At 38.8% G+C, this 14,963-nt stretch overlaps 2 protein-coding genes across 2 annotated transcripts; both read left to right on the forward strand.

Moving 5' to 3' along the window:
* Positions 1-7: 7 nt before the first annotated feature.
* On the forward strand, positions 8-7,282 carry SNRPB2 (small nuclear ribonucleoprotein polypeptide B). Its single transcript, XM_009704573.1, has 6 exons — positions 8-71; positions 1,600-1,772; positions 3,515-3,655; positions 4,725-4,778; positions 6,272-6,360; positions 6,885-7,282. The coding sequence occupies exons 1-6, from the start codon at positions 8-10 to the stop codon at positions 7,042-7,044; spliced, it is 681 nt and encodes a 226-aa protein (XP_009702875.1). The 3' UTR covers positions 7,045-7,282.
* A 2,973-nt stretch (positions 7,283-10,255) lies between these two features.
* Positions 10,256-14,019, forward strand: OTOR (otoraplin). The gene is made up of 4 exons (XM_009704574.1): positions 10,256-10,379; positions 10,860-10,999; positions 11,571-11,681; positions 13,996-14,019. The coding sequence occupies exons 1-4, from the start codon at positions 10,256-10,258 to the stop codon at positions 14,017-14,019; spliced, it is 399 nt and encodes a 132-aa protein (XP_009702876.1).
* The last annotated feature ends 944 nt before the right edge of the window (positions 14,020-14,963 follow it).

The following is a 14,963-nucleotide window of genomic DNA, read 5'->3' on the forward strand; positions in this document are numbered from 1 at the left end:
CCAGAGGATGGACATCAGGCCGAACCACACCATCTACATCAACAACATCAACGACAAGATTAAGAAAGAAGGTACCGGTATCTGTGGCCCTTGTTTCTAAGGAAGTTTGTGATTGCCTCTGTGCCGTGATTCTGTAGCTAAGTGCGTAGGTTAGGTTTGCTTGTCAGCAAATAACTGTAACGATAGCAGTAATGAGAATATCCGATGGATGTTAAGAGCCCTGTTGGCCGACGTTTTAGTGGTCGGCAGCCCCCTTTTGCTGAAATGTGGGAACATCTGTGTGCCCCTCATTTGTTTTAACGCAAGGCAAAACAAGTGAGCATGGCGTGAGCTAGTCTGCTTTGTATCGTCGTGTCAGAGACACTGCCTTGCGGTTACTACAGCTCTGTCTACAGACATGACTTTGTGTTGAGAATTGTAACTCCTCGAAGTGTGCTTAGAAAAAAATCTCTTGCCTTTATCTGGCTGTGTATTCAATGTCTGCATAGAACCATCTACTTAATACTCATGCTTTTAAGCTAAAGTGAAGATAAATGGTAATTTATTTGTTATTGTTTGTGAACAGACTGGCTGGATCAGACTAGCACTATTTAAACATCTCTTCAGGGTGCTTCAGAGAGAGATCTGAAAGTGGAAATAGCTTTACTGAGAAATTATTTATTAACTTGTCAAGATGGTTCTACTAAATAAATTTAATATGGGGCTTTGTAGCATGTTAAGTGCCCTGTAAACTAGTAAATCTCCATTATGAAATTGTGTGGTTATAATCTTTGAATGTAGAGTTTCAAATGACCTGTAAAGCTTACAAATGTGGGTTTTTTTAATATAATGTTTGAAGTTATTTTTAGGGACAGTGTTTTGGTAAGAAAACTCTTTTTAAAAAATATAGCGCTGTGGTTGATCAAGAGCACCTGGAGACGGTGACAGTGGGCTGGTATTGCCAAGTTTCAACAACAATAAACAAGAGGCAGTGCTCTTATGTTGCTGAAATATTTAAAATGTAAGATTTGTGAGTTAGAATGATTATACAATATAGAGGATTTATTTAGCTTGATTGGATAAGATTAAGGTTTAATTTGGCTTGTAGTCAGGTGACTTTAAATAATGAAAATAAATCCATTGCAGTTATAGGGTACAGTGTGATCATACAAAAACACACTCGGATCCAGAATATGAAAAAATATTTCATGTGCATGAGAGAATTGATTAAACAGTTACAAACAAAATTTCCAAATTTAATTAGCTTTTAAGTAGTTACTGGTTTGCCCTGTTCTTGTTTTAAGTCATACGTCTTTACTCTTGCGTGTGATCAGTCTTTGATGGCTGTCATACATGATACTTGAATGTGTGAAAATGGATGGCGGTACAACATTTTCACTACCTGAGTACTTGAGGTGTGAAACCAAGAGTTATATGCCAACTTACAAAAACTGGGCAAGTAAACTTGTACTCGTGCGACAGTTCTGACTAAACTCGTGTAATGTATCACTGTGTGAGCTAAAACTGGCAAAAAACAGTGTCCCTGAAGGACAGCAAACTCTGTAGAAGTGGACATTCACATGTAACCTGTTATAATCTGTTTTTTTGTGTGGTCAACAGAACTGAAGAGGTCCCTGTATGCGTTATTCTCGCAGTTTGGTCATGTGGTTGACATTGTGGCTTTAAAGACTATGAAGATGAGAGGACAGGCTTTTGTTATATTTAAAGAACTTGGATCGTCTACCAATGCTTTAAGACAGCTACAAGGCTTTCCGTTTTATGGGAAACCAATGGTAAGTTGTTTTGTTAGCTTTCTAAAGAAAAAAACTTGCCATGATATGATAACAGCGTTTTGGTGCTTGCACCTTGTGAGTTGACTGTCACGTATACTTGTAATTGTACTGTTACTCACGTCGCGTCTTGATGAATACATGTATATACGCAGGCTAGAGGGGTGCTGGTGAGACTGTAGTTAAAACACACACAGAAGTTGAACTTGGTATTTAGGTTTCCTAAGTGATGGCTTTATGTTTTTCTATGCTGGATTAAAGTTCTTAAGATCTTAAATACTTCCATTTTACTCATCATGCCTTCTGTTGAACTGATTAAATTCATTCTGTGCTATTATTGAAATTAGGTGCTTTCAGTTAATTTGTCTAGAGTAACCTTGATTACTATTATATTCATAAGTAGCTAGAATATTATGCTTCCTTCTTGAGGTAACAGTGAGTAGGGTGAAGATCTCTGCAGTGTTACTTTCCAGAAATAACAGATGTGACCAGTGATTTATTTTTTTAAATCAATGGCTCGTTCTGCTTCTGCATGCATCAGATCACCCAACCAAGTAACTGAATTTCAGTATAACTTCAGTGAAGCAAATGCACTGCTGGTTGATAGAACATGATTTAATAATGTACTTGATAACATGCAGAATAGCACAACAATTGACATGTTGTTGCCTGCTTGGATAATTAGGCATGTCTTAATTCTGCAACTATTTGTGAGGCATAATGATACATGCAGGTGGCCCACTTGACTTCAGTGATCGATGGATATATTAATACTGGCTTTCAGCCCATGGCTTTGAGCATTAGGGAGAGCACAGGCAGTTGTATTGCTGAGCCACGAGGCTTTTTTCAGTAACACTTTCAGATTCTCTAATGAAATCCTTAACAAGGAACTGCAAGCTCAGTTGTGTCGTTTGCCCTTAAAGAGTTTTGTGCTCAGTAAAACTCAATAGGCAATAAAAAGATTAAAGCTTCATAAGCTTTCAGGTGTACTTTCCTCTTTGAGTATTGCCTGCAGCATGCATACTCTATCTAAGCACTAAACAAAAGCATTAAAAAGAAAAAAAATCTTCAACTGCTCTGTAAATTTGCATTGAGATAGTCTCTTGATAGCAAAAGCAATAGGATTGTGTGCATATATAATGTTGCACACCTGTACACTCATAGCTGAACCTGCTTACCCCCCTGACTAGCGCTTTGGGCAGCCTTTGTCAGAAAACCGGCACCATTGTGCTGCTGACACAATTCATGCAATCCGGTTTGGCTTAAGGCAGGTACTTACCTTTCTATTTAAGAGGTCTGAGTTTTGCTAAACTCAACTTTCTGCAGAGATCTGAGGAATCGCTGTAAAATTTTAACTCCTCTTAAAATGGGGTTAAAAAACCCTCTCAGGTTTTTTTAAATAGAAGCTGGTGCCAATTTTGTCAAGTGTCCTTATATCACTTTGTACATCTGTTACCTTGACAGATGTTAAAAAGATTCTGTTAGGTGAATAGAGTTCCAATTTCAATGAGTTAAAATTAGTAATTTCCATCTTAGGTTTCTTTAGAGTTCCATAGCTGTGTTCAGAATTAATTATGAGGATTAGATACTCTGTAAGCCTGCCTACAGTTTATAACAATATTTTTAATCTAAGAAGTTCCTGCAAAAAAATGTATAAATGCGCAGTAGAACACAGTTAATGAAAGTGGTGCAAAACGTTCAGTATTGTTAACTGCAAAATGTACTTTTCTTTTTCTTTTAAAAAGCGTATTCAGTATGCAAAAACAGACTCTGACATCATCTCTAAAATGCGTGGTACTTTTGCTGATAAGGAAAAAAGGAAGGAAAAGAAGAAGGCCAAATCTCTGGAGCAGTCTGCAAATGCAGCAAATAAAAAGGTTATACAGGTAAGCTGCTTCTCTGTTTAAAAAAGAGGAAAAAAAAACAACACAAAAGCTATTTTAAATATTTTTTCTTGAGCACTCAGTAGAAGATGAAGGAAAGGAGGCTGAAAATATAGAACTTGCTGTTCCTTTTTTTTTCCCCCCCTTCCTTTCCTGTTAGCAGATGAAAGTAAAGATGTAGGGCAAAGGTACAATAAACCAAAGTAGAAACTAACCTCCTTTTTTAAAAGGAGGGGGGGGTGTGCTTGTCTTTAATGCCAACTTCAAGTGCTCAACCAGCTTTTCCCTTCAGTGTTTGAATGCCCTACTTGCTCTGTAAGCACTGAGGAATGGTAAATGGGGGCAAGGTAATTTATTTACAGTTGGATGAGAAGGCGTTTGCTTGGAATATATCTGATATATCCACTAAGGGTTGACCTGGCCTAAACTAACAACATTTAGTAATTTACGTGCTGAAGTATAGCAGAAAACATCAAGGCACAGGGTTTCAATATTGTGTTATTTAACCAAACTTCCTGCTAAGGCACAAATTGGTATCAAGGAGAGATAAGAGTGTTCATAGAAAGCAACATTTTCTAAGTATAATATTCAGATTTCTTAGGATTTAATAAAAAATTAATCATTATGTACAAATCTCTTAAGAAGAAATAATAGCTATTAGCTATAATGGTAATAGCTTTAGTTATCCTTGCTAAACTGGAGTCCCTGGTGGAAACACCTATTTTTCTCCTATTAGGTATGTCCTGTCTAGGCCTTCATTTTCAAAACCACTTCCTTCCTATTAAACCAAATTTTATCATGTGGAGAAATAATGATTTGCTGTATCTGCTGACTCAGCCATTAATCAGATCAGATACTACTGATGTTTTTCCTTTGATTGCCTGGTTTTGGAGTTCAGCAAAGTTCATGTGCTTTATGTTTCCCTTTGGGAAGTAGCTCATAAGCAACAAATGTTACTTTGTAGCTTAAAAAACCTTAGCATACTTATTGAGTTGTACAGAAACGTGGTGATGTGTGCTTATATATTTCTAACAGAACACCTTTGTAAAACTATTTTGTACTTGTTTACTAGGGAGCAACACAAAATTCAGCCAATGCCCCAGGGACTGCAGCACAGAATCAGCAGGTAATGCGCTTTTTTTTTTTCGGGTGACTAAAAGCACCGATGTTTAAAATTCTTCTCTATGGATAATAGTTTGTTACACATGGAAACTTGAGGATGTATTTTACAACTTCCTTTTTGCACTGCGACATTTTTCTAACAGCTAAATCACAGTAAACAAGCAAAAGAAATCCCACTTTTAACTTTTACTATATGTGGTTGGCAAGAGATGAAAATCTACAGTATCTCATTATTATACGGAAGATTGCACTATTGTCAAATCCTACTTGATTCTTAAATTTGGACTGTCCTTAGTATCAGTTGAAGGATTCTTAATTTTTTTTTATTATTAATGAATTCCCTTTAACTTATTTTGTTCTAGTAGTAGAAAAGGAGAAGGAAGACTACACAGGGTGCCAGAATACAAATCCGTGTGCTTCACTCATCTTGTCTGCTCAGTGACCTTCTAAATGATTCATGTGTGTTAGGAGTGGAGGTACTCAAAAGCCAGGATTTGCAGGAGGACAAATACTATAGAAGAATATCTTTGCCTGACCTGCATCTCTTTCTTGAGTACTATCATTGAGAATTGCATACATACTCCACAGGGGAAAATGTCTTGCTCCCAGACTGGGTTTTCTTTCAGTGTCATTTGTAACAAGGCATGATATGTGTATGTCACTCTGCACTGAAGCACAACACTGAGTATTTAGGTATTTGTTTGAACTTCAGAAGTTTATTTTCTAATGGCACTGCCTGGAATATTTCCATCAGCTGAAAGAAATTGTTCTGCTGAGGCATTAACTTACTTGGCACCATTAGTAGGACGTTTGAAGTTGCGATGTCCAGTTTCTTTTTATTTTTGTAATCTTGATGACTTGGGGAGATTCCAGCCTCTCAGACCGGTGTCAGCAAACTGACTACTCAGCCTTGTGTCGAGTGGGTTGCTACAAATTCATATCAGCAGGCAAATCTGTTGAAGACCTTGAAGCTTTAAATCTAATGGGGTTTCTAATGAATAAATTTGAATAGAGCACTGTAGTGAAACTATGTGGGTTTTGTGCATTTCAGTTGCCCAAAGATATTCAGTATTTCGGTACTACTGTAGGTGAACAGGGTATTTATCTTGGCCTCCCACTGCTCTTCCAGAAGGCTGCGAGTATTTGATAGGTTCTTCCGCTGCCACCCAGGTGTCCTTAGGCACCTGGCTCCCACGCCTGGCAGTGCGGAGAGTACTGCAGTATCAGCTCTTGAGTTGTCAAGTTTAAATATGATGTCTAAGACAATACATTACTGCGATTTTTGTGGAAATAGGAGCCTCTCCAAATTAATGTATCCATGTAAAAGAGCCAAGGGGACCTGTCTGCGTATTGCGTGAAGGTATACTGAAGTCCAGCTAGCAGTATTAGGAGCAAAACTAAGTATATGTGAGTCTCGGATCAAATAACGATGCAGACAGATGCAGAGAACAGATAGCTGTGTATAATCTTCTGAGCTTTGATCTTCTGTTGTTGCAGGTGCCTGATAACCCACCAAATTATATCCTTTTCCTTAATAACTTGCCTGAGGAAACGAATGAGATGATGCTGTCCATGTTATTCAATCAGTAAGTTTTGAATAGAAAGGACTTATCCTTTGAATTCTTCTGTTACCTGCATGCTTTTTCTCAGTTGGCAAGCTGACTTTTTAGAAATAAGAATTTCTTCTGAAGGTATTTCAGTTCTTTGTCTTACTGCCAAGATTACAGATGTCAGTTCTGATGACTTGGTTCAGAAAGCAAATCCGATTTTTTTGTAGCTGGTTTTGATTGTGTATGCTATCTACTATCAATCTGCACTGGATTTAAGCTGGTGACTGTAAAATTAAAGACTTTAGAACAGCGGGAGCAATTTTAAAACTAGATTTAGTTGCTTCCGTATGTGCACAAGGCTGATTAAATTGCTTCCACATAATGATCCTTAATTGAGGTATGATTTTAAGGACTGGACATGTAAAACCCTTCAATTGAAATCTTTCATTAGTAGTAACTATTACACTAGCAGATGCTTATGATGAGGTCTTATGGCTACTGAAGAGAGATGTATTATCAAACTAGGAAATATTACCTGACCCTTTCACCTTATTTTAAAGGTTTCCGGGATTCAAAGAAGTACGCTTAGTGCCTGGGCGCCATGACATTGCATTTGTGGAGTTTGAAAATGAGAATCAAGCAGGAGCTGCTCGAGATGCTCTCCAAGGATTCAAGATTACTCCATCTCATGCCATGAAAATTACTTATGCGAAGAAATAACCGGATGCTCCTGTAAAGGAGTTCTGTGGATAGTTGTGTTGTTTTGTTGGGTTTTTTTAATATGATGATACTTTGATCAGCTAGCATGTTTACTGTTCTCTGCAGAAAACTTAAGACTTTTGTAAAATTGCCGCAGCGGCCAGGGCAGATGTAAGATTTCCATGAATCTACTGGATAGTGAATTTTTGAGTTGGAATACTGACTTTTATAAAATAAATTCAGTTTATGCTGTTTTCAAGCCATGTTTTCCCTCGAATCTGTCTTATTATTGATCTATTAGGCTCACAGGGCTTATTCAGTATGTTGGCTTAACTACTTTTAAGGTGACACTTTGTTTCTCAGAAGTGAGTAGTGGAAGAAGAGCTGTCTTTCTAGAGCAAAAATCATGAGTAGGAGTGCTAAATGCCAGCATTTTCAGAATAAATTCAACATGCAATCTTCAGCTTCATTATCAAGGGGACAGCTGCTTTTCAGCAAGAATAATTGTGTCACTTAAGAAAAACAACTTATCATTAGTGGAGTTTTTTTCCAAGTATGGGTAGAAATTGATTACGATTTGACAGCACTGTTCAACTTGCTTTTGTCTTTATGATGATGGCTGATAGTAGAAGTAGGTCCACAGAAAAAACATAGAAGTTTATTTGTTCTCTTCTCTTCTACTCTTTCCAGCCCTATTACCAGTGATTTTAATAAATGGTTTAGGAAGAGCTTTCTGGCTCTTTACAAAGGCAATGCAGATGAGCCTGGTGGTCCATTTTTTGGCAGGTTTTTCTGAAATATACATCCTAATACTTCTGGGTTTGTTGGGTTTTGTTTGTGGGTTTTTTTTCTTCACCCCCCCCCCCCCCCAGTTTGTCAGAAACCTTTACAGGTCTTGTGTGATATGAAATACACTGAATGCAGTGAAGTAATCAAATGTAGTATTGTGAATTTATAACTCTCCTAAATACTTGGGTGCAAAAATCACTTGAAAAGCTGAAGTGTTCTGTTCAGGTGATAGAAGACCTAGAAAGACATTTTAGGTTAAGAGAATAATGAAATTTACTTAAAATATGATTATATTTTTGGTGAGTCTTGCAGTAGCTATTGAATGGTGTTAGCTAGGAGGATTGCAATCAGACCCTTGAAGATTAGTGTTTGAGAGAAAGCGGTTGCACAGTGCTTGTTGTGTTGCACTGTTCCTCACTTCTGGAACACTTTCCCTGTGAGGCCACTATCTCTTCAGACAAAGAAGTAATGGGATGGAGTTAGCATGATTTCCTTTAGAAGTAGTTCAGGCAAGTATTAGGTGATGTCTAGGCAAGGAATTACAAGGAAGAATGTTTTGCATTATAGCTACATTGCAAGTGTGGATGTTTTTTCTGTTTCCAAAGTAATTTGATCAGTGGGGGCAGGAGGGAGGATGCTGGAGGCCGTAGCCTTTCCTCTGTTCCTGTGGCTGGGTGCAGTCCATTCCTGTGTTGTGTGGGCTCGACTGTAGCTGCAGAGCATCTGTTTCCCCTAGCTTGGGTTCTGAAACAATCGAAATCTGACTTAAACCTGTTCTTTGGACAAAGTGCTGGACCTTCAGGGAAGCATGATTGCTTATTATAAAATCTTGGTATATTTTGTAGTTCTGGTATGGCCACTCAATTTCTGAGCAAATGCTATGTTATCTGTAAGCATAAAACCACCTACATAAACCACCTTTTTAGCACAAGACCTGAAAAATCTTTCATCTTCTGCTCCCAGAGTGCATTGCAAGATGATAACCCCTTCCACAGTCATCTCAATTACTGTCTTATCTCCATATACCTACTCTTCATTCTTTTTAGTGGGTTTTTTGTGTGTGTGTGTGATTTCTAATACAAGTATTCTAATACTTGCAAGTGAAAATCGATCCAATGTGCCTGTAGCGGAGCAAAAGTTGACTATGTTATTCCATCATAAACCTCATGTTTTTCCTTCTGCAGACATAATTTTATAGGTGTTAATTATGCTGTCCTTGCATCCCACGAGTCTGTGTACATGAGACTACCATTGCATACCTCCACTCTTCACCTTTATTCACTTAGAAGGGTTTGTGTGGAGCTGTCTGCAAAGGAAGTTAGACGCTACATACGGGAGGTTAGAGGAAGGAGTAGTGCGCTGGAAGATGAGAGGAGATTGCGGTGAAATCAGCTGTAATAGGAAGGTGATGCTAGAAACTGCAAGATGCTCTTTCTTTAAAAGAGAGCATGGGATTTTGGATGATAGTTGATAGCTTCCTCTGTTCTGCTTGTGGACTGAAAGCTGGCACAGCCAGCCGCTCTTCAGGCCTCCTCGTGAATCGGGAAGCGCTGGTTCTCTGGAGTGCCATTTTGGGAATTTCCAAACTCGCTCTCGGTCATTTAAGGGTTGATCCAGACCAGCCTTCTGTAGCCTGACAGCTGTGATGGGAGTTGCTTACAGTGCAGAAACTCTGGTGGTTGTTTCTTTTATGCGTGTGTGTGCATGGATTTTAGTTAAAATACTCCCTACAAGTCTTGCCTCATGTACGCTCAGACAAGATTTTGGGAAGTTAGATGAATTCTAGACTACCGAGGCATAAAGAGGATCTTTTAAGTCAGCCTGTGGCACTGTATGTTGCTAGGCGTCTTGTCCCTGCAAACTCTCAATGTGAGTTCAGGTAGGTAAATAAAAGTGAAATGGTTGCTGACTTGCAAAACCTTTTTACTGGGTTTCAGCTCCCTCGCAGTCTGTTTATGTTTGCGTCGGTGCGTTAGGGTCCTAGCTGGTCCTTGCTGTAGACCCTAACAGGGGAATTGCTGCCACTGAGGGTTTACAGTCCAGTGAAGATTATGCTTGTCAGTGAGCATTTGTGAAAATGAAGAACTTGAGGATTTGGAAGGATGTAATTTCCTTTGCTGCTTACCAGGGTCTGACTTAATTTTCATTCTCAAACTTTACTTGAGGTAAGATTAAGACTATGGACGACTACAGGAAGGCTTAAAATGTTTAAATAATACAGTTGCTGATTGAAATGTTAATGCAGAATGGCTTTGGGAGGGGATTTGGTTTCGTGAGTGGACCCTGAGGCCTTCCTCCTGCCTGCAGCTCGTCTGGTGGGGTGGAATGTGGTCCCGACCCCTTCCCATTGGCCTGGCGTGTTTGTCCAGGTGCCTGCCTCTTCCATAAAAGATGGGGATCGCTGGACCTGGCGCGCATTCGGCAAGCACTGCAGCAAAGAAAAATGACACAACGCGTTCATTTGGTTGTTTTACTTTTGTGTCTCGGATTAACGTGTACTCTTGTAACCGGAATTTTTATGGACAAGCTTGCCAGCAAGAAGCTGTGTGCTGATGACGACTGTGTCTGTAAGTAATTTTGCTTTTATTTTGAGGACAAAATAGTCTCAAAAATGACTGCGAAGTTTGGATGCGGTAGTGAGAGGGAAAACTACTCTGCTTATTTAGTTCTGTTATATTTGCATTGGCTTGTCAACTTTGAAAGCAGAGTGGGAGAGTTTATGTGCAATGTCACATGCAGTTTTACTGCAAAAAGGGATTTGTAAAGGACATTTTTTCACTCAAGTGAATGGTAAGTGTGGAGAGGATTGTTAACTTCCACTATGATGAAATGGCACATGCTTAAGCTGTTACTTTGCTTACTGGAGAATAGAAAAATAAGCAGAACAAATTATTGAATACTTTTATTAATTTCAGGATAACCTACTTTTACCTGTAGAAATAGTTTTACATGTGTATGTACAAGCACACATGTATTTATTTTTGTCTCTCTAAAAGCATATATGTATTTAAAGTCATCCACCTCATTCTCTTTTTTTTTTTCCCTAGACACCATTTCCCTTGCAAGAGCGGAAGAAGATTATAATGCTCCAGACTGCAGATTCATTAATATTAAAAAAGGGCAGTTGATTTATGTTTACTCAAAACTTGTGAAAGAAAAAGACTCTACAGAATTCTGGGCTGGAAGTGTAAGAGGAGATTCTTGTGTATATGGGCAAACCAGAAGTAGATTAACACACATTTCTGTCAAGAAATGGATGCTAATGCTGAGCTACTGCAGGTTTTAAAGCAGCAACTTAATTTTCAAAGTGAATGTTTAAACTTAAACTGATTGAGCAGTGTTGAGGGGTTTAATATTTTTTTTGTAAATGAAATATCTTCAGTAACTATATATGGTAATTATGAACTGAACCTTAACAGAAGGGCTCAACAGTACTTTTCTGTGGCTGTTTGCTGAAACTATGGAGAAAGCTTTTATCAGAGTTGGTCATAAAAGTCTTCAATTTAAAGGAAGATAAATACTAGCTGCATTTATAAAAAGAATCCAGATAAACTATCGGCAGTATTAATTTACTCCAAGAAATGTATGCCTGTATCAGAACTTTTGTTAATGATTTGTTTCCAGCTAATTGGAACCTAGGAACTCTAAAACCAGAGTAAGAAACTCTATTAGTAACTGCTTTTGGCTAAATTATGAACTAGCTCAGACCAGATGAGGATTGTTTTAAGGTACCTAATTATACATCTCCTTGCTTGAAGGTTTATGGAGAACAGTATGAAGACCATATGGGGACAGTTGGTTATTTCCCTAGCAGTTTAGTCTCAGAACAACACGTCTATCAAGAAGCAAATAAGACTGTTCCTACAACGGTAAGGAATTTGCAAAAGCCCAGCTGGCTACATAATTATACTTGGCTGTGTAATGCTAATTTGCTGTAAAAACAAATCATAATTGTGGCAGTTGATTGTAGCATATCACAGATGCTTAGGGATCCAATCTTTGGGCCTTTATACAGGCAAATAGCCTCACAAAATCCCTAACATAAGCTCTGATATTGCAGACATTACAAATGCCACGTTAAGGGCTTGATCCTATTAGAGTTCCTATTGATTTGAACAGTATTCCTTCAAGGCTACATAAGTTTTACCAAAAGCTTTCTTTTTTAGAGTCTGGATATTGTGCTGTATACTTCAGTAATGTGTACAAGTGCACTTTCTATTAATTGTACATGTAGATGGACACTGTCATATAGAACTCCTGATTTGCTGAAAGCATGCTTGCTTTCTCATAACGAAGTTATTGGTAAGTCAAAAAGCTGAATTAAAAAGCTTTTGGAAACATGTTAAGTGTTCTGTTTGTAAGTAGGCTGTATTTCTGAGAGGGTGATTGTCCCTGATTATGTGCAGTAGTGTCTCATACATCAGCCAGTTTGTAATTTTACTCAAGATCTGAAACACTTCACAGAGGAGTGGAAGAGGAGGGTCCTTTCTCAGAGGCTGGTATGTTCTGGCTTACAGCTAACGCTTACTGGTAGCTTATTTCTATGCTTAAAAACAAATTGAGTGGTAGGTTTACAGTAACTACCTTCATCAATGTTGAATATTTAGCTATATGCTGTTTTGAAGCGTATGGCAAAATACAATTAGTGCATCAATCTTGAAATGGTATCTGGAGTCTTTAATCCTAGGTCCAGGTTATTAGATGGGTTTCATTAACACAGAGGAAATAAGCACAAGGAAGAATTCTGTTTCATGTTAATAGTCACTAGGATTTGTGTTATAATGTGTCAGACAAGCTTTATTTGAGGAAATGCGAATCTCAAATAAGTGATTGCTTTTCTTGACACTACATTAGGTTGTTCTGAATTTGGCCCAGAAGCATTGCAGCAATTAATTAGTCACAGAACATGAAAGAATAACTAAAATATGTTTCTAAGCTCTTTTCTCAACAATATGACAGCCAGTCTGCTGCACGACAAGCTGAACTGGAAGCAGAGGTAGGTTAAAGCGATGTCTTAGCCTGCAGGCTGATCAGGGTCCAGAACAGGCTGTTGTCAGACTGCAATGCAGAACTTTAATTGGAAAGTAATTTTCTTTCACAGAACTAGTGACACAGACTTTCACAGTCGTTTCACCCTTACTTCACATTCTTGCTATGCAGGAACTTTGCAATGAAAAGGAAGGGTGATACAGATAGGGTTTTTTTTCCTTATTCTACTTCCTTTTATTTTATTTTATTTTTTTCCAAAAAAAGTAACTTTCACTGTTGGAGTCAACGTAAGCCATTAGCCACAGACCCTGCTAATAAACATTTCTGCCTGTGAACCTCTCTCAGCATCCTTTTGTACAGCACTGGGTAATCCATGCCTGTTGGTTGCTGTTTGAGCAATAAATCTGAGGAGAATTTTTTTTTTCCCTCAATGCTGCTACTTCTGAACCATTGAATCACACTGAATACAATAGACTGTGTACTACAAAGCGGTGTTGGATTGCCTGTCTTCCCTCGATCACTTAAAATTGGCCATTTGCTGGCTAAGATGAGAGTACTTTCATTACGAGTAAGCATCTGTTCCGAAACAGTTCCTAGTCTTCTGCTTCCAGTGGACAGCTACATGTGATATGCTGGTCTAATGTAAATGTCGTATGGTTTGAGCACCACAGGGTGATAATTCCCTGCAGCAGAATTGAGACCTACATACATAACCAGTTAGAGGAAAGCAATATGCTGTGACAGTCTATCCCATGCTGAAAGTTTTCAAGCAAAATACTGGCATTTCTCTGAAATGTAGCAAGTGTACCGCGTAGCCTCAGTCTGTTCAAGGCATCCTTTTCATGTGTGATTAGGAACTGTTTAAGGACAAAGGGTTACATATGACTAATAAATCCAGGTATGGATGTGGGAATACAAAACAAAAACGAGAGATAAAGGAATAATTTGAAATGAAGAGAGCTGGTGATATTGCCTAATTCACTTGAAAAATTTATAGCAGGAACAAATCATCCCAGCTATGCAAAGGAGTCAAAAGACCTTTTTCTTTTCCAGAATACTTTGTGTATATTATGGTATGCTTTGAGTTATTTTAGTGTATTCTGTGTTTGCATGTACTCATATACCTTTCGGGGGTGATAAAGGAACGTTAATCGTTCAGTCATCTCAAAACATCTTTCTAACTCTCTCTTTCAGGACATTGATTTCTTCTGTGAGTAGCGCTGAAAGCAGTCGGGTTATCTCTTGGCTGCTGCCAGGGAAACCTGACAGGAGGAAACCTGGACACCTTGTCTGAACATACAGCCCTTCCTGTAATAGATGTTTGTGAAACAAGTAATCTTTATTGAAAACAAGAAAGTTTTCATTTCAAGGGAGTGATTTGGGTTGGGGAAATAGTCCCACACACGATTTGTTCTTTAGAAATTTTTTACCTGCGTATACTTTGTTACTTGTTAATAAAGCTTGTAGCCATTGAATTGCTGTATGTCTGTGTGGTATAAATATGCTATGTATGGGATTAGATGTGCGATCTTGACCTGCATTTTCCTGCCATAACTTTACACCATGTATTAGATATTAAAAATACCTTCCTTGGGGGGGCCATCTGTGACTTGCTGGAATAAATCATTTTTTTTTGTTGCAAGAGCTATCCAACAACTGAGAAATCATCAGTAACTAAATATGGGCTTTAGCAGCATGTCAAAAAGAGTCTCTTACCCGTCGTGTGTGCTGGTAACGGGGCATGTTCAAGCTGAAACCGTGGCTCGGAGCCATGGGCTAAGAGAGGAGGATGGGGTAAGGCTGGGGATGTGCCTGCCCAGGGCCTTCCCCGGTTTGGAGGCAGCCCTGAGCGCTGGTACAAAAGACATTTAGCCCCTGATAAACGTTTGAGGTAGGAGAGTTGGAGGAGGTAACCTGCAGAGTACTCTATTCTGTCGGACTGCCGGTGCTGGGATGGCTGATATGTCGTGGAGAGCCTTTCTGATGGGTGAAGAATTAGCAGATTTAATTTTTTAAGAGCAAGCACGTTTCTAAAGCCACAGACTGGAGTACTCTGCCTCAGAAACGAAAGCCTAAAGGCGACTCCGAGAGCCCTGGTGTGGCGGCCTGACGCCGGGTAACGCTCCCTCAGCCCTCCAGAAGGGCGGGACCGAGCGCCCGCC

This window comes from Cariama cristata, unplaced genomic scaffold (genome assembly GCF_000690535.1).
Source record: "Cariama cristata isolate BGI_N322 unplaced genomic scaffold, ASM69053v1 scaffold38027, whole genome shotgun sequence".
Lineage (NCBI taxonomy): Eukaryota > Metazoa > Chordata > Aves > Cariamiformes > Cariamidae > Cariama > Cariama cristata.